The sequence below is a fragment of the Halichoeres trimaculatus genome, unplaced genomic scaffold, assembly GCF_033239565.1.
Source record: "Halichoeres trimaculatus isolate MK-OKI-2021-1 unplaced genomic scaffold, fHalTri1.1 fHalTri1_scaffold_2, whole genome shotgun sequence".
In the NCBI taxonomy this organism is placed as follows: Eukaryota; Metazoa; Chordata; class Actinopteri; order Labriformes; family Labridae; genus Halichoeres; species Halichoeres trimaculatus.
In genome coordinates, this window is record NW_027437180.1 from 19,570,001 (window position 1) to 19,586,478 (window position 16,478).

Genomic DNA, 16,478 nt, shown 5'->3' on the forward strand with positions numbered 1-16,478 from the left:
CCCTCTCTCGTTTGTCTCTCTTTGTGTCTCTTTTCTTTCCCCTCTCACCTACTTCTCCTTCCCTTTCATCCTTCCTTACTTCAAATGCTGTGTCCTTAAGCGAAATGTTTGCAGAAAACTCACTAAGGAAAAGCATCAATCTAGTTGTGGTGGATGCATGTGATAGATACATACATAAATGTCTTGATCATCCCCTTTGTTGTGCTTGTTTCTAAGGTTTATGCAGATTTCCCTTTTAAATGTACAAATAGGAGCTAAAAGGAAAATAACCTCTGCTCACTGAATGGGCAGATTACGGCTTTTAACATAGTTAGGAGTCTTAATTGCTAATCATTGTTTGTATTTCCTCTCACCAGAGAGCTGCACAAAACAACTGATTCAATGAGAAATTAAGACCATCCAACCAGGCTATTAGGAGTTTAATAAAAGTTTGGAAAAACAGTTTTCACAATACACTGTTCACAAAGAGGAATACTTTTTGTCATAGTAACTTTTGTGCAAAGTGTTAAGTTAATAATTCGAGCTTTTGGTCAGTTTTTTTTTTTTTTTTTTTCTTACAGACAAGCTGTTCTCTGATCAGACTGATCACTTGTACAGTATTGTAATCATTATTTCCAGCATCTGAAGTTTAGAGACTTAAACACGGATACCAGAAAAGCAACTTAAACTTTCAGGTGGTAGATAACCTGTTCTACCTCAGCCTCAGCTGCTGCAGAGTGTCTCCTAAACTGACCAAATTAACCATTTAACATTAATTTCTGTCATAAAAGAAGAAGACTGGGGCCCAAAATAAATAAAAAGAAAAAAAAAAAATATCAGACCTTCATTTAGATCAGATTTCTATTAGAAGAAGAATAGTTCACTTTCTGAATTGCCGGTTCTGAGCTCTGATTGCCAAGCTTGGCAGTGAGGAGTAAATTATCAATATATTTCATAGTATACTTCATATTTTATTTTCATGGTTGGTACTTAGGCAGGGATAGCAAGACCGAATTTCTCTGTTTCTGTAATTGTGATGCTAGTATGCAATTCTTTGACAAATCACTAAGACTTTAAGGTAGAGTCGACAGGATTTTCCTAAACAATAAAATGTACACTTTTACCGGTATCCTGCTCAATGATCACTTCTGGGCCTCTATGCATGTGTTTCAGTGTCAGTGTCAGTGTCTGACTAAATGAAGGCCACTCTCTTTCGGGCACTTGGGGAGCAGCACAGGCTGAAGAGCTGGGATTTAGCTTTCTGCTAACCAGGTATGTGTCAAAAAACCCTCTGATTAGCTTGCGCTAAGATTCCAAGTCAGGTGCACGGCTCTCGAGTCTCTCCCATGAGGAAACACAATGCTACAGGTGGTTTCTGGGCTAGTGAGTGTGTTCATGTAGCTTTAGTCGGAGGCTGCGGGTCTGCGCTGCCGCTGGCTCTTAGCAAAAGAGGAGGAGTTCAGTTTGATTTTGTGTTTAATAACAAGTAACGGAAATTCCTGCTGACCCTACCTCTAAGAGCTAAAATGCATATTTACATTATTTAAAACATTTGTTGAGACAATAAGTAATAAATACAATAAAGCACAATCCTAGCGCTGTGACAGATAATTTTTAGTCATAATGCCATAGTTAATAACCTTAAGTAGGTCAAAATCAGTATAACACCTCATCATTTTACATCCTGCAAAAAATTTGTCTTGCACCAAAGACCTTGTGTTTAATCTGTATTTCATTTAATTGTTTCTAATCTACAGTTGACATAAGCCACACATTTTTCACTATAGGCGATAGTGCTCATGGGAAATGCAGTCTTTACCCAGAAAAATACTACCCATTTCCTTCTGAATCAGGTACACTTATTTTTTTTTCCTTATCAGTTGCCTTTAGTTCTCAACCAGTGATTTGTAACAATGCAGCCTTGAAGAAGTCCTTGGGTACTGGAGCAGAAACTTCTCATTCCAACCCCCACGCCTATGAGATTGGATACTGCTCCTTGGGATGTTGAGCTCAACAACAACAAGCTTCCAGATCCTATACTGTGTTTATACTTAATACACTGTAACCTCTTCTACCTGTGAGTCACACACTGTTGGACTCTACTGACTGCGTTTGTGTTACACATATAGAAAAACAAAACTGCTTGTATTTCAGAACATATAGACAAAAACACATTAGACACTCCTTGAGATAGAAATACAAAAATGTGTATTACTGGCTTTATACACACCATGGTTTGAAGACCAAATACATGCAATAGAAAATATAATACTATGAGAAAGAACTACTTGTTGTATTCTAAAGCTATATATTCAATGACTTACAGTGATTCTGATGAACAGTGAGAGACGAATACTTGGGATCAGCAAAGGTTAACAGACATGCAGATAGGATCACCACAACAACAGTGTCCTCGATCTCATCATCAATGATCTTCTCATAGAAACATATCTTATATGAGGGTGGTCTTTGTGTTCATCACATGCTCATATACAGTGTTCTGTATAAGGACTGCGCCAAATATAGAACACCAACCCACATCTCTGGCCACTTACATTCACTGCACCTGTTTTGAGAAAACACTCACTATGTCTCTCTTACCAATTTATGGGCAGCAGGAGGTTTTGCAATTATACTTATAAAGGAAGCAAAACAACAGTAACGAGAAGCAGCAGCATGTCTAACTTGGAGAGCACTCATTGCTTCTTAAAATGATTGCCTGCTAAGTAAAACTGTGACGCATGAAGCATAAAGCATAAAGCAATGAGCAACAGGCGCTGATTGTTCTTGAAGGAAAGGACAGGAACTGAACAGCACTATAGGAGCAGAAGTGACAGGTTCAGGTGATGAGTGCCAAATTAAGACAGCTCAGGATGGGTGAAATTACTTTTCAGGAATTTAAATAGACCCATGAACTTTGTGTCACCCTGAATTCTATACCTGACAAAGGATGATGCTAGAGAGAGATACAGTTCTACAGTTAAATCCAGCAGACACTTTGGACTAAAGGGACGTACAATATAAGCAAGAATTTAGACAGTATATGATGAAATATGACCTCTCTCTAAGGACATCCTCCTGAACTCTCTTCTTTTAGAAATCTTCTTCTGTGCAGATGAAATTCTTGGGGGGGCTGCATCGAGCGGACAGGTTAGCGTTGTCATGTATGGCACATCAGACACAATGGGGCTGTTTTCATGTGGGCCACTCACTCCAACATGACTAATGCTTTCGTTGTGGCACTTTAAGTTACCTGGAGGCATCTGTTAGCAACATTTAATTCTGTAGAATAAGTTTCTTGGATCCATTGTGGCTCGATGTTCTGTTAAAAAATGTATAAAGTACGATTCAAGAAGTAGGTACCATACCAAAAAATGTATACAACTTACCTCACTGACAGTGAGAGGATAAAAATCAAGTATATATTGGTAGAAACTTCTTAATGTAATGCATGGCTTCTAAAGGACAATCAAAGGGATTCAGCTGATTCCAATTCAAGCTGCATGTCTAAAATCACTATCATTTTTATCACAATATTCAATATTTACTGCAGGTAAAGCTTGAATCAATTATCTATTTCTTTTAATTTCAATCAAAACATGATTAAACATTTTTAACTGATTTGATGACAGAAGACAACACGTTTTTCTGTTTTAGTTTTGTTCTTTTTCTAGTCCTGTTTTTTTTGTTTGTTTGTTTTTTTGTCTTTTATTTTAGTTTCCGCTCTATTTCAAATTGCCTCCTCATTAAAGTTAAAACACAAAAAAATAGTGTTTAGGTAATTAAACATTATGACTTGAGCTTTTGGTGCACTTTGTAAGGCCGGTAAATGAACTGTCTTTATGTTTTTTTCTCTTGTATCTTACCCCTTACGATACATATCACATCATTCACCCATTCATACCATGTTCACATACTGATGGCAGAGGCTACTATATAAAGTGCCCATAATCTCATTCACACACCATTGTACATATCTACAGTTAAGGTATTCCTGGCCCAGTGACTCATATTCAGCACCCTGGATAGCGACAAGGCACTTGTCTCTGGCTGCTTTTTCAGGCAGCTGTCCTTGGTGCTGAATGAGTGCCAAAGACAGCGTTCCATGAAGGAAAAACATCCTGGATGCCTTGTAATCACTTCAGAAAGAAAGAAAGAAAAAAAGGAAAAGCCTTTTGATGATGACCCTGGTGACTGCATCAGCTCCTGGTATCTCAGTGATCAAACACATCCCAGCTCACTCTTATGCTTGGATGTCAGGGTGTAGTACAATACATTTTATCAAAAGTAGAAACACAACCTTAACTGGTGTTATTACTTACTTGGCACCCTGTTAATTGCTTTGAGAGGCCGCAGTACCCTCACTGTCCTGATGGCTGTGAAGTTGAGATTCTGGAGGTCCAGTGAGTATTCAATCATCCTGAAACACACCGAGAAGATAGAAAGCTTGTCAACATTACAAATCAGAGGATAATTTCAGTTTGTCAAAGAGGATGAAAAACAAGAACAATGAAGTCAGCCTTTTTGTCCACTTAGTGAATTTTTGTTTGTTTGTTTGTTTTTTAATTAAAATGCATCTCACTGTGTATTTGTTCTTAATGAAAAGTCAAAAGAAAAGTGCAGACACACTCTCACAGTCCTGCTGTGCTGGGTACAATATGAATTAATAAGCTGAAGCTAAAGTGCCTAGTAATAAAGAAAGGCATTTAAAAGAACAGAGGTGAGTGGATAGTTTTATAACATTACCTTACTGTGCTTTAAAAAAATAAATAAATTAATTAAAAAAAGTTATCCCACCTACCAATTCGTATACAGGTGGATATGAATATGTCATGAAACAAAAAATAGGTGCTGTACCATTTTTCCCACAGACGTAGAAAGATGGAAAAGGAATAATACAGAAGATGCCCTGCACCCCTGAAACTGGATACATTTTACAACTTATGTAGTGAAGGCACCACCGTGTTTTCTGTCAGTTCTCAGGTATGTTCAAGCATAGCAATTCTGAGATTACACCTTCAACCATAAGATGAAAGTAGAGCCGCGTGAAGGAACAGGTACTGGAGGTGGAGAAAGTAAACAAGCCTGAAGTTAAACTAGGAGCAACATAATTGAGATAGGAACAGACATGAATGAACAAATATTTCGCTATTTGACCTATTTTGATGAATTTTCTACGAGGGGAAATGTGCTTTGCCTAATAAGGAGGAGGGAAAGAGAAAAATGCTCAGAGTGCAGAAAAGGAAGTGACAGAATATACAGATAGGATAGTACTACTATTAATAAATAGATAAATCCTTGAATGTCTTTAAGTTAAACTGTATCTCAATTGATTATCAAACAACAACATTATTAAGTTTCTTGTGGCTGTGACTTTAAGGTAGCAACCTGAGCGTGCTCTGTTTTATCATCTATCATACTTAAAATCAAACCATAATCCATAAAATAAACCTCAGGCTGTACAAGACTCAGAGCAGCAGAGGAAGGAAAGATCTCAGTAACCAGCTAGCTAGCAAGCTAGGTCCAACAGAAGTTTCCTCTCTCATTTAGGCATTTTTGGATTTCACATAAAAGATAGGCTGTTTGAAGACAATTGAAGACAGTGAGTTTTTGTTGGAGTAGAAGATTATTTTACTGGGCTGCTGACATGTATAAAAATAAACTTTGATCATTACAGATGAATCATTTAACCAATCACTCAGTTATTTTCATAGATAGTTCATGCAAAATCAAACCCACACTTCATCATTTTCATGAATGAATCAATCTGTTGTGTTTATTAGTGTTGCTTGACTCTTGTCTTGCCTGATCTTTGGTAATTGTATTATTCTGCTTCCAAAGTCCTTCATGAATGCCACACTGTCTTTGCTGTGCATTTTTTTAGCCATGGCAATCAGGGTCTAATAGACTTTGATTTTTTTTTTTTTTTTTTTTTTTTAGTTTTAGTTCAATAGAAAACCATCCATCCATCCATTTCCCATACCGCTTATCCTGTTTAGGGTCGCGGGTGGCTGGAGCCTATCCCAGCAATCATTGGGCGAGAGGCAGGGTACACCCTGGACTGGTCGCCAGTCAATCGCAGGGCTGACACATAGACAGACAACCATGCACGCACACACTCACACCTAGGGACAATTTGATATGACCAATTAACCTGATGAGCATGTTTTTGGACTGTGGGAGGATCAATAGAAAACTCCTTTGAAAATATAATGTGTTGAAAAACACAAAAGATTGGCATGTGTAATTTTCAAACTGGTCAAATTGATAGCTCTCACTCCGTTGTCACAAGAATTGTTGGGAATAATAATTGCATAAGACAGATCTAAAAATGCACGTTTGTAGGTGTGCATATGCTTAAAGTTTCAATACCAGCCATATGGGAATGTGAAATCAACTAACAGAGAGAAGTTATAAAACAAGGAGGAGATATAGAAAGTGTAAAAGATTAGAAACCAATGCCAGCAAAAGCACTAAGGGATGATTAAGTGTAATAAAAAAATGTGACGGTAAAGTGAGCTAGAGAGAGAGAAGACTAGAAGAGCTGAGGGTTCTATCAAGTGTTGAAGATAATTACAATGTTAGAAACAGAGAGACAGCAAGATGGGAGCAATATGCATATGCCTGTCTGAGCTGAGGAAAGAGGCTCTCAGGCTGAGAGAAAAAGAGATAGAGTTGACAAGAATAGGAGGAAAAGAAGTACAAGAAACTGAGTTTGGTTCCAGGTATTTCACCTCTGTTCACCTCCAGATATTCAAGCACTTAATAATAACAAGCTCATTTCAGTAAGAGGTGAGAGTGTAAGGTGTGATTTTTAAAGAGTGTTAGAGCTCCAGCCAATTATTCCCTTTTAAAAATTGACCTTTTGACCTGCACTTATTGAGAGGAGTCCTCAAATCTTTTGACAGCAAAATATAGGTAAAAAAAAAAGGAAACATAAAAATTATTTTATTTCCTGCTGTTCCAGAGAGAGTTTCACAACTTGGTATGTAGTCCTAGCAGGTTTAAAGTTGAAAAACATGAACAAGTTACGCAAGTATATAACTCTGAGACCTGAGAAGAAAAAAAAAAGTTTTGCCAAGTGTCGAGAAAATGAAGTCACTGCCAACTTCATTTAAATGTCAAGAAGGAAGGGCACAGGTGTTCCCAGGGACCAAGCCTAGATGTCCCCTTGGTTATTACTAAAAATGAAGCTGGAAAAACTTTCACCAGAAAATGTTTCAGAGCTGAACCCCACAGAAGCACCATAGCCAATTTTTCTCAAAATGTCCCCTCAAAAAGAAAAAAAAAAGAATTAAAAAAAAAACAAAGTTTGCTGTATTCTATGCAGTCTAGCATCCAAACTTCAGTCCAGTCACCAAACCTCTGTCACGCTTTAAAGCACCCGTAACTCTGCGAACCATGAAATACGAATCTCCTCTCTGGCCTGTGTATCACTGTAACCTTGGTGGTGAAAGGAGCTTGCTGAGCCATGATTCTGCCACAGCTCCACTACAAATCAGACAAAACCATGCTAATGAAAAACATTGACCATGAAAAGTAAGGTCAGGGTTTTGTGGAGCTGGACCTGGATATAACCATATCTGTGTGAGATCACAGAGGTTGGTCCCTCAATGAAGGGCTGTGATCTAATTTGACAAGCAATTTTCTTTCGTGGAATAGAAAATACTCAATTTACTTCCATGAAAAGATGAGGAAAGGAGTACATTTTATGTGGGAATTCAGGAAGAACAGAGTGAAAAGACAGCCAGTGATGTGGAAGTGTAAGCGCAGTAGTTCGAAGTTAAAGAAACATACACAAACCAAATTTGATGATATTTGGACAAAATAAAAAAAGAGGTTTTCAATGAATACCTCAAGTGCATCTGCTACTTGCACATACTAGTGAATTCAATTGGAAAACCATTTTTTGTAAAGCACAAAAAGGCTTGTTAATGAACTCATTAGATAAATACTTTGGTAATGAAACGAGTTTCAAGGAAATAGATTTTCTCAATTGCTTCAATAGAGAAACATTTGAGGGTAGGTGGTTGGTATTATTATTTTATTTTGATGCAAAGGCTACAAAACCTTCTCACTGCTCAAGCTCAACATCAGCTTTTGTTAATTTTTGTAATTAAAAGATAGAAAACTGTGATTGAAATACAACCAAAAGTTATAGTTAGCTGCTTGTAGGAGTGGGACAGCAAATATATATATATATATATATATATATATATATATATATATATATGTGTGTGTGTGTGTGTGTGTGTGTGTGTGTGTGTGTGTGTGTGTGTGTGTGTGTGTGTGTATTAGTGCTGTCAGGTGATTAAAAAAATTAATCTAATTAATTACAGGATTTGTAATTAATTAATCTAATTAATCGCATTTTAATCTCATATCTGCTTAAGGTCCCAAAATAAAGTATTTTAATTCCAGGACATTAAAATTACATTAAAAGACATTAAAAAACATTAAGAAAGAAGGTGGGAATATATACAACACATTTTTAAGGTACCCTGAGGCATAAGGAACACATGAAAAAAGTTTTACGGTCCTATCTTTACAAAATCTACACAGTCCTGCACCTAAGATAAGCTGATTTGATTTTTAGGACGGTTTTTGCTTCTGTCACATATATACATATATATATATATATATATATATATATATATATATATATATATATATATATATATATATATATATATATATATATATATATATATATATATATATATATATATATATGTGTGTGTGTGTGTGTGTGTGTGTGTGCACACACACACACACACACACACACTGTACAGGCAGAGCTCACCAAGAAGTCTGAGCTCCACAAAAGCAGTGTCAAATCAGAGAAAGGCCATTAAAATGCTAAAAAGAGCAAACTCACACACATGCACTGCCCCTCTGAAACTTTGCAACATGCACACCACAACCCACTCATGAGGGAGGAGTGTGGTAAGCTGTGAACCCACAGAATCTCTCAAGCTGTCAAGAAGGGAGCAGAAGTTCTGAGTGATGTACAGAAATTAGTACAAGGCTGAAACTGTGATTTTTTTGTATTAACCTGAACACTTAAAAAAAAAAGAGCCTGCCTCAAATGAACACTTAAATCACTGCAGGTTCACCCACTTGGCTTTACTTTTCTAGCACCTGAGGTTGCTGAGTCGTGTGCCAATACTTCAACATCACCCTTATTAAAACTGTTTACAAAATAATTGCATTCAGTACAAAGAAGAACAAATAAAGACCCGGCCTGTCCATCAGAAGTAATCTCTGTATGTGCTGGTATCAAATACAGCAGTATTAGCAACAGGACTTAATCTTTGCTTCTATTTATTCAGCATGCTCACAACCATCACTTTCAGAAACAAACAGACCTTTAGAAACCCCAAAAGTCAAACCAAATTGAGCTTCTGCCTCTGTAAACCAGAGCAGCTGTCCAATCAAACAGCTTCATGAATATTTGAAAGGGAAAACTAGATTGCTTCAGTTCCTCGGTGGTGTTAGAGAAGGGCAGCATGGATTTCCAACTGAATCTCAAACTTCTCAATTCTTCTTTCTATAGGTTTTTTTCCCTCTCTATCTCTCTGGTGTCTCTTCACTTGATGGAGCTGCATTTACTTTATTTCTAAGAAGCCCTTTCCAATGTTGGGATCATGAAATATTCTTTCAGGAGCCACTCAAGCAGAACAGTGGGAGAGTTTTTACAGGGTTGCCCTGCTGGTTTGGAGAGGGGAACTTTGAATGTTGGAGGTAATTGGTGGTGGGCAGGCTTTGAAAAGCCACAGAACTCACGAACATCTCTGTATTGTTGAGTGGAAAATCTCATATTGAAAGCTCAAAAAGAATTGATTTATGGGAATTGATGATTGATTGATGATTTTTTGCCCCAAACTCTCCTACTCTCTCCAATTTACGTTTACAACGTTTACTCCCATTTTTGTTTGCATTTTAAAGCTTCAAAAACTTCTAAAGATTCACCAATCGAAAAATATAAATTCTAGCATATGTTGTGTCTTTATTTTGTCCATTTAGTGCTACCATAGAAACACAGTCATGAAAAATAGCAGCCTCTGTGGAAAGGAACGTGCTCTATACATGGATATAAAAGGCTGATTTTAAGTCGATAAAAAACAAAACTATTTTTCTATCCAGGTATCTATACACTCATTAAAACACATCAAGTCATTTTTAATTCTCTTTCTACCGAGTCTGTTCCACTAAATGTCACACGGTGTCTCTTTAACCATTGAGTAGTGTTTGGGTCAAAGTGACCTGTTTTTATATTTCTATTCAAAGAAATATGTGACATGAATAAATGTTGTCAACCTGAACCTCCATGGCCTCAGCTTATTTTCTGTGAGCAATTTGTAAAGAAAAAAAAATGAGTATATATGCTACAATACCCCCACACATTTGTGTTCCTCATACAATGTTTGAATTAATTTGACCCATATACAGAAAAATACACACAAATACACAGAAACGGTCAATGGAATCCAACCACAGTCCGATAGCAAACTCATTATCTATGTGTGTCAATCAACCTACATTCAGTCCGTTTTCAGTCTAAGCTGTTTACATGCAGCTTTGTAGTCTGATCTCATGCTGTCTCATAGTCTGATTTCTAAAGCTGCATGTAAACATACTAAGTGAGACAGGTAGTGAAGGGCAAGAGAGGGATGTCTCAGAATATGGAACAACATTGGACAACCCAATTAATAATGACCAATGGTCAGATTGAGATATACAGACAGTAACACCCATGAAACAATGATCAAGCACTGGGGTATGGTTTGTAATGAGTAAAGTGAGGTTGAAAAGAAATTGATCATTTTATCTGCAGCCAAAATCTTTAAAAGTTGTTGGTCTTGTAAAATCAACAGCTACTTCTCAGATTTAAAAGGCTATAAACAGAACAACAGCATCAAAGTAATTATGACTGTCTGCAGTAAGATACATTCAGATTACTGATGGACTAATGTACACAAATACGTTTCTGTGTTTTTTATTACAGCTTTATTAGCCAAACAAATAAAACCAAATAGATTTTGTACATTATCTCCACTGTCCCAGCTGTACACAGGACTATTAGGCAAGGATGAACTAATGTGGCAATTACCAGACAGCAGCGTCATTTTATGCCAACAGTCCAGGCCAAGCTCTCTCTGTCATTAATGTCATTAATTATTAAAATGAGATTAATGGATGCAGTAGATCTTTTACCCCAGAAGAGGTTTGCAGTCAGAGCAGATACACACATGCTAATTTACTATTTCATGCCATACCTCTTCATCCTGTGGCTCCTCTTCTCTCCTTTCTATTTGATTTAAGAATCTGACAACTCTCCCTAAATTCTATTATTTCTTCACCTTCCCCCTCTTTTTTGCTCCCAATCTGTTTTATTTTTTAATCAGTGTGTGTGTGTGTGTGTGTGTGTGTGTGTGTGTGTGTGTGTGTGTGTGTGTGTGTGTGTGTGTGTGTGTGTGTGCTGTCCCTTCGAGTGTATTATTTCAGTTCTCACATTCCCACAGCGTGTTGTGTGGTGTCAGAGCTCTAATGAGCCACTGTTACACCTCCAGCTGGGTACAGATGCTCCTACACATGGTCCCACACATGTGTATGTGGGTACGTGTATGTGTTCAGGTATGCACAGACATGTGGACATCTTGTTAAAGATGAAGCCATCTGTCTGCTGAACATGTTCACTGGGGTCACATTACCCACCAGTCCCCTGACTTGGTCATCCCCATTTCTTCCTGTTTGACTCAACACACATCATATTCAAGCCTCAGACTTTCAGGAACTACTATGATACTTTAAACTATGGTTGGGTTGGACTCCTCAAGACAGATGCATGGAGGGAGTCCACATGTTTTAAGGAATTGATACAAAGAGTTTGTTTATATTTCAACGAAAGGTTAAATAAATCAAATAAAAGTTAAGCTAAACTGAGATCAACTGAGACCAACCCAAATGCAGCAGTTATTCTGCAGTGGTCTGTTCAATCTTGAGAGTCTATCAATAAAATGAGGAGTGAGGTTACATTAGCTCTGCTTGGTAGATGACTGGCAGGACATAGCTAACCAGGATTCACTGGTGTTACATATCTTAGCGGACATGTCTTAGAGCACTGGACTGTCAGCTGCGCTAGATACAGATGGCTACATACAAACTGAGTGTGTTTATGTTGTCACATTAGCCTACAGATATGCCGGAGCACCGGGCTGTCAATGTCACTACGTATAGCTGGCTACAACAATGTTTGCTTGATGATACATTTCAGACTGTAGCGCTACATAACTGTACTGATAAAAACCTTACCTTGTGTATTATGTATCCAGTAAAAACAGACGTCTAGAATAAAGAAAACTTTTTTCAATCTGATCTCCATTTAATTCCAAAACAAACGCATGCCTTTCTGAATGTAATTTATAACAGTGTGCGGCGACTCTGGGCCACAAGGTGGGTGGAATTAAAACAGATCCTCTTCACAGCATCTTTCAGTAACTTTGAACATGCGGTAGTTGTTTGAGCCAGGGGTGTTGGTTTGAACATGCACAACTACCTTTAGGCTTAACAGGAAAATCATCCAGTGAGCAGCAGTTCTCTGGGCCAAAACGCCTCACCGATGCCTAAGGTCAGAGAAGATTGACCGGACTGGTTCAAAATGATAGAAAAGCAACAGTTACAAAAATCCACCCATAACACCCAAGGTGTACAGACCAAGAACCAAATGTTCAGTCTGACTGAGGTACTGATGGTACAAAGTTCCAGAGTTTGTGCATCGTGCCGTGGGGATGTTTTTCAACAGCAGGACCTGGAAGACTGGCCAAGGTTGAGAGGAAGCTGAATGGAGCAAAGTACAGGGTGGGATTTGATCTGTTCTACAGCACTCAGGACCTCGGACTGAGTTGAAGGTTCTGCTTCCAGTATGATAATGACCCTAAGCACAGCCAAGACAACACAGGAGTCACCCAGCCAGCCCCCCAACCCCATGGACCCGATCAAACATTATCTGGAGAGACCTGATAATATACATATGTGTATAGGAGCTTTTTAGTAAGTAAGTAAGTAAGTAAGTAAACCCTATTTGTATAGCACTTTTCACAGACAAGCGTCACAAAGTGCTTCACATTAAAAATCATTTGATTTTTTTTAGTTGTGTATGTGAAAGTTTAATTTTCAGTGAAGGGTAAAGGAGTTTTTCACCAGTGTGTGCAAGGATTTCATTTGTGTATGTAAATAATTTGAGTAATTTGTTCATGTGAAAGGGCATCTCTAAATGACGTCCAAATGTTCTCTCATACCAATCCTCGTGTGGATTGTAGCTTTAATTTCACAAGCTTTTAGAGTTGTTCATTCAAAAATGGATGAAATCTTCTTTTGAACAAAGTTAAAAAGTGAAGTTACTCCATTAAAACAACTTCACAGAGTTTTCCACGGGTATTTGTCATTAGTCATCTACACCAGGGTATGCTTTCGCAGCTTTTTCAAGTCCCCCCCAAAGACTGCGGTGAGGTTGAATGAACATGTTGCTGCTCTGTCCCACTCGTTGAACACAGTCCACATAGCTGCAGCCACAGGGAGGAAGGATGAGTGAAGAATCACTCACTGAAAAATACTCTCTCCTCGGGGGAGAGGTACTTATGTCTGCACCAGAAAGTTGCCATATCTGCTGAATGGTTCTTAAAGAAAGAGAATGAAAAGAGTCCAAGAGTCAACACAGTGAGGAATTTAGAGGCCTGCAGGGCAAAAGATGCCTACAATTAAAACTTCAAAATACTTGTGTATAAAACTGATGCTGGCATTGTGATTGCACAAGTGAGTCTGTAGAGCAGCTTGTAGAGCAGCTACTACGAACTGTGACTGGAGCATCCTTTCATCCTTTTTTTTTTTTTTTTTTGTCTGTTACTTTACATGAATCACACATTTCTGAGGACGTAAACACTTTAAGTGACCTAAATTCTTCTAGCTATATGTAGTCAAAGTGCATTTGTAATCAGAGTGAACATATTACACCCTGGGGGGCATTTTTGTAGATGAAAGGGAAATATTAATTGCTCAGTAATCCACATCAATTTTACAACTCCTCCCTGATAAACTTTGTAGAACCAGGCCAGACAAGCAAATTACTTGAAAGGTATTTGTTTATTTATTTTTCATTTTTTGCTGAATTGTTTTTATTCTTACAGTATGCTGAAAGTAATGACAGTAAAACTTAATCAGATGATAATCGACCATAGGTGCACACAGGTGTTAAGACATTTAGTGTGATATCACGTCTGTCTGATACCAGGCTTGAATTACTACATACTAAGAATCAATATGATCTGATCCTCATCCAACTCAAGGGATTTAAAGTATTATTGCATTTAGTATAATTATTTTACCCATATACATTTAATTATTGACCACATTAGAAATAGAGAGTAAATTTATGAACAGTATAAAAACAAACGTGTTTTCAAGATGAAAACATGTTGACTAGGCCTGCACCATATTTCAGCTCAGTTGCTAACAACATACAACTGGCTGGAGAAAAAAAATCCACATGGCAGTAAAATGCTTATAAACAAATGACATCACACAGTGTTGATCCAAGCTTTTGTCCCTCCTTTTTTAGGTTTAAGATGGGATGATGTTAGTACAAGCAGCTTGATTCTGCTGTCATATTATAATTGATGGGATAAGGTAACCTTTGTATTTTCAACAGTGGGTAGATCCATAGCATACCTTAGGCTGTAGATAGAATGTATTAAAGATTATATTTTCACTAAACATAGAGGTAAAATCAATGCAAAGTGTCAAATATGTTGCATTAGTATTTTAATCTTAAAGAGCAAAAAAGTCCCTGTTTCCCATAAGCGCTTGCTCCACACTGTTGTGAGGACATGACTGGCCAAGTCGTGTGTTTGTTTTGAAAAATGAAGAGAGAGCAGATCTTCCTTTAAACAGTTTTCTTTGTTCAAGACAACCCTTTACTGGATACAACACAACAAGGTAATGCATTCATCAACAGTTACATAGCGCTATTGATTAAAACCACAACTACAACTAGCAAACTTTCTTAACTCAGTTCTTATTCTTATTTACTAGCCAGTTATATTTAGCACTACTCACAGCTAAGTGCTTTGAGGTGTGTCCATAACTTGTAACATTACTAAATCATTGTTACGTCTTTTTAGTGCTCATCTACCAACTGGACTGTGTCTAGTCACAAACAGCTTAGCTTGTGTGTTAGCCTTTGGCCCATGTTCCAGCCTTTAGCCCGTGCTCTACCGCTCTCCTATTTAGCTTTTTTCTGCTCTTCAGTCCTTTTTCTATCTGATAGTTCAACTCGAGTGCCCCCCATTACCACAACATTAAATTATTATCAACAGAGAAAAACACAGATCTGTCTTCCCACTGATAAACTTCTCAGCTAGGGTGTTGTTGTCATGGGGACTTTGACTTGTTGTAAATCAACCTTGTCCTTAACCCTAGGAAGCTGAGATACATCATTCAGAAATAGCCTATTTTGGTGCTGATAATCTCATTTTATGTTGTGGATTACTATCAAGCATATATCTAGAGGTGAGACTTTTTCAAGATCACTTAGAAAGTCCTCACAGTCTTCAATTCAGAATGCTATTTCTTGACATAGATTTAGCTGGTACCCAAAGTGACTTTGCTGCAACAATCAAATCCTCTGATTCACTTCACAGCACATACTGAGAGGAACGAGGGAATGATTTGATCGGACATTGACAAAAGAGTCAAAAGCACCTAGATTAATGCCCATGAATGATTTGCTTGCACTTGTTCCTCTTGATGAACTTGCAGACTGCTCTGATTTACTAAGTAATGAGCAGATAATAGAGTGCCTTATTCAGCACTACTGCAGCACTGACTTCTTTTCTCTCTGCAGAGCTTTTACAGAACAGTACAATCACTAAAAAACAATTAGGTAGCAGAATGTGCAGCGTGAATCAGAAGTGGATTCCTGACTCAAAGATTTTTTTCTAGGGGGGAGTTTTACAGTGAGATACAAATCTTTTTATCATTTAAGATAATTCACCTTCATAATATCAGGAATGATCTGGGTCCAGGCAATGGAGAAAAAAAGGGGAATTCAAAAATAGTCACCACAGTTCAATACCACTTTGAGACCCCATATAAACACGAGTTCAAGCAGTCAGGTTACAAGATGGTGGCTACCAGTACTTGAGATTTTTTTTTTTTTTTTTACTATGAGTATTAACAGTGAGACACTAGCTCAATAGAGCGATGAAAAAACTTACTTAGATCATAACGTCAGTCTCACTTTTTTTTTTCATTATAATTTTCTTGTCACAGCTTTATTTACGTCATGTAACTGAAGAAAACAGACTTGAAATAGCACATAGCATACATCATTATACCATCAAAAAGAGCCTCAGTGCTTGGAGCAAAGTGGTTAAAACTGGTGCTGTTTTTGTATTCTTTTACTTTTGAATCTGTACTGTTTAACAATTTTAGTCTTCACT

The 16,478-nt window shown here is 37.5% G+C and overlaps 1 protein-coding gene across 1 annotated transcript in view; it reads right to left on the minus strand.

The window, feature by feature from the left end:
* Positions 1–16,478, minus strand: part of cacna1ib (calcium voltage-gated channel subunit alpha1 Ib) — a 156,584-nt gene that overhangs the window by 123,254 nt on the left and 16,852 nt on the right. Inside the window, exon 3 of the mRNA XM_074686023.1 lies at positions 4,302–4,399. Within this exon, the coding sequence (XP_074542124.1) occupies positions 4,302–4,399 (98 nt within the window). The remainder of the gene's footprint in view (positions 1–4,301; positions 4,400–16,478) is intronic.